This window comes from Embiotoca jacksoni, unplaced genomic scaffold, assembly GCF_022577435.1.
Source record: "Embiotoca jacksoni isolate LCO1_2020_lvr unplaced genomic scaffold, fEmbJac1.0.p SCAF_33, whole genome shotgun sequence".
Lineage (NCBI taxonomy): Eukaryota > Metazoa > Chordata > Actinopteri > Embiotocidae > Embiotoca > Embiotoca jacksoni.
The window spans coordinates 2,417,425-2,419,155 of record NW_027185385.1 but is presented as its reverse complement, the minus strand read 5'-3'; the positions used below and the strand labels follow the sequence as shown (position 1 = coordinate 2,419,155).

The 1,731-nt window shown below is 54.2% G+C and overlaps 1 protein-coding gene across 2 annotated transcripts in view; it reads right to left on the bottom strand.

The window, feature by feature from the left end:
- LOC138207648 (protein turtle homolog B-like) overlaps positions 1–1,231 on the bottom strand; it is a 162,076-nt gene extending 160,845 nt beyond the window's left edge. For both annotated transcript variants that reach the window (XM_069165027.1, XM_069165028.1), the window contains exon 1: positions 969–1,231. In XM_069165027.1, the coding sequence (XP_069021128.1) occupies positions 969–1,032 (64 nt within the window). In that variant the 5' untranslated portion in view covers positions 1,033–1,231. The remainder of the gene's footprint in view (positions 1–968) is intronic.
- Positions 1,232–1,731: the final 500 nt, after the last annotated feature.

Sequence of the window (1,731 nt, the reverse complement as noted above, 5' to 3'; positions counted from 1 at the left end):
GCCTGCTCTCCACCGGGAGGAGGTCAGGGTCGCTGCAGGAGGCCTGCTCTCCACCGGGAGGAGGTCGGGCTCGCTGCAGGAGGCCTGCTCTCCACCGGGAGGTCAGGGTCGCTGCAGGAGGCCTGCTCTCCACCGGGAGGAGGTCAGGCTCGCTGCAGGAGGCCTGCTCTCCACCGGGAGGAGGTCAGGGTCGCTGCAGGAGGCCTGCTGAAGCAGCTCTCAGCCTTGACGCCATCATGTGAAGCCACTACGTTGGTCAGGAGGTTTCAGGCTCGAGTGAAACCATCACGCGTGAGATCAAAGTTGCACACAGGAGAGACTGGAAAGGAGCTTCAACTGTTTCCATTCACCTCGGCGCCCTCTAGCGGACAGAGCCGGTAGTGCCTCGGCTCCGGCAGCTCCCGAGGAAGAGGTTAATCCACTCATAGCATTTTAATGACATCTACACCAGCGCACCATACTAATCACATCTGCGCCCACATTTCACGAAACGCTGGCAAGCCGGCGTGAAGCTCCGTGAGAGCGGCCGCAGCAGACCGGAGGCTCCCCGCAAAACGTCTGGCAGCTCCGGGAGAGCGAACTCGCGCGTCCTGGGAGGACCGTGTCACCCCAAACAGACTGTAAAACATATCACTCTGAAGCCAGAAACGTCACAACCCCGGTCGGTAGTGCCATTGGAAACAGTGGAAACCAGGCGTCCCCGTGTTGCAGTACAGAAGGAAGGAGCCGCTTTAAAACACGCTTCAGCTCATTCCCATCCAACCTGAGCCGGTCCGGCTCCCTCAGGTGATGAACACACGTATGAACTTCATGACGTAAAGTGACACATGTTTAACATGCAAAGCGACACATTCAAAGTTCGCTGACAGACACGCAGGAAAAGGTTGTTTTTAAAGGAAAACACGACAACTCTGAAGTTAGAGAGAAAGCGCCGGGGGACACGGAGAGGCTGCTGCACTTCGACTCACCTTGAGCGGCCGTTCCTCGGGTGCTGAATACACTTGCTATCAAAGTGGCCACATACCAAATCATAGTACTATTGCCGACCAGAAATAAACCTCATCATATCTCAAAGTGCCCCTTTCGGTGAATCTGTCATCGCCGAGTGGCCCAGGACAAGCTGCAGGGATCCTGGTTCTGTTCTTCACCGAGCCCTGGACACTTCTCCATCGGCGCTTCCCCCTCTCTTCCCCTCTCCTCCGCTCTCCTCGCGCATCCTGAGACGGATCACCTGCGCCAATGGGACGAGAGCTGATGCCGCTGTGAAACCAAGCGCGAGCGTTTAGATAGCCGCGGTCCCGCCCCCGCGCGCCTTCCATTGACGGGCGTGGGAGGGCAGCGGCCGCTGATTGGTTACCTGCGCTGCAGCTTTCTCAGCTGGAGTGGTGCGTTCCCGGGACGTGATCATGTCCGGAGGTCCAAGTCTTCTGTTTGTTTCGACAGTCCAGCTGCTAGAATCAGTCTTCCAGCTCTTTAATATCGCTTTGCATTTTTTTCATACCCTTAACTGCAAATAAAATCCCAATAACAGCAAAGACAGCAATAGTGTCTGTGTCATTTTTTTTTATTATGTAGGAGTTAGACAAAAATGGTACAGACCTCAAGCAAACACAAACGTTTGAATCACAAAACAGAAAAAAATCTTCATCATTTGATGAAACCGGTTATATTTTTACCAACCTGACATCACGCTACCCCACCACTGTTTATAAAATCCCTACAAAACATTGC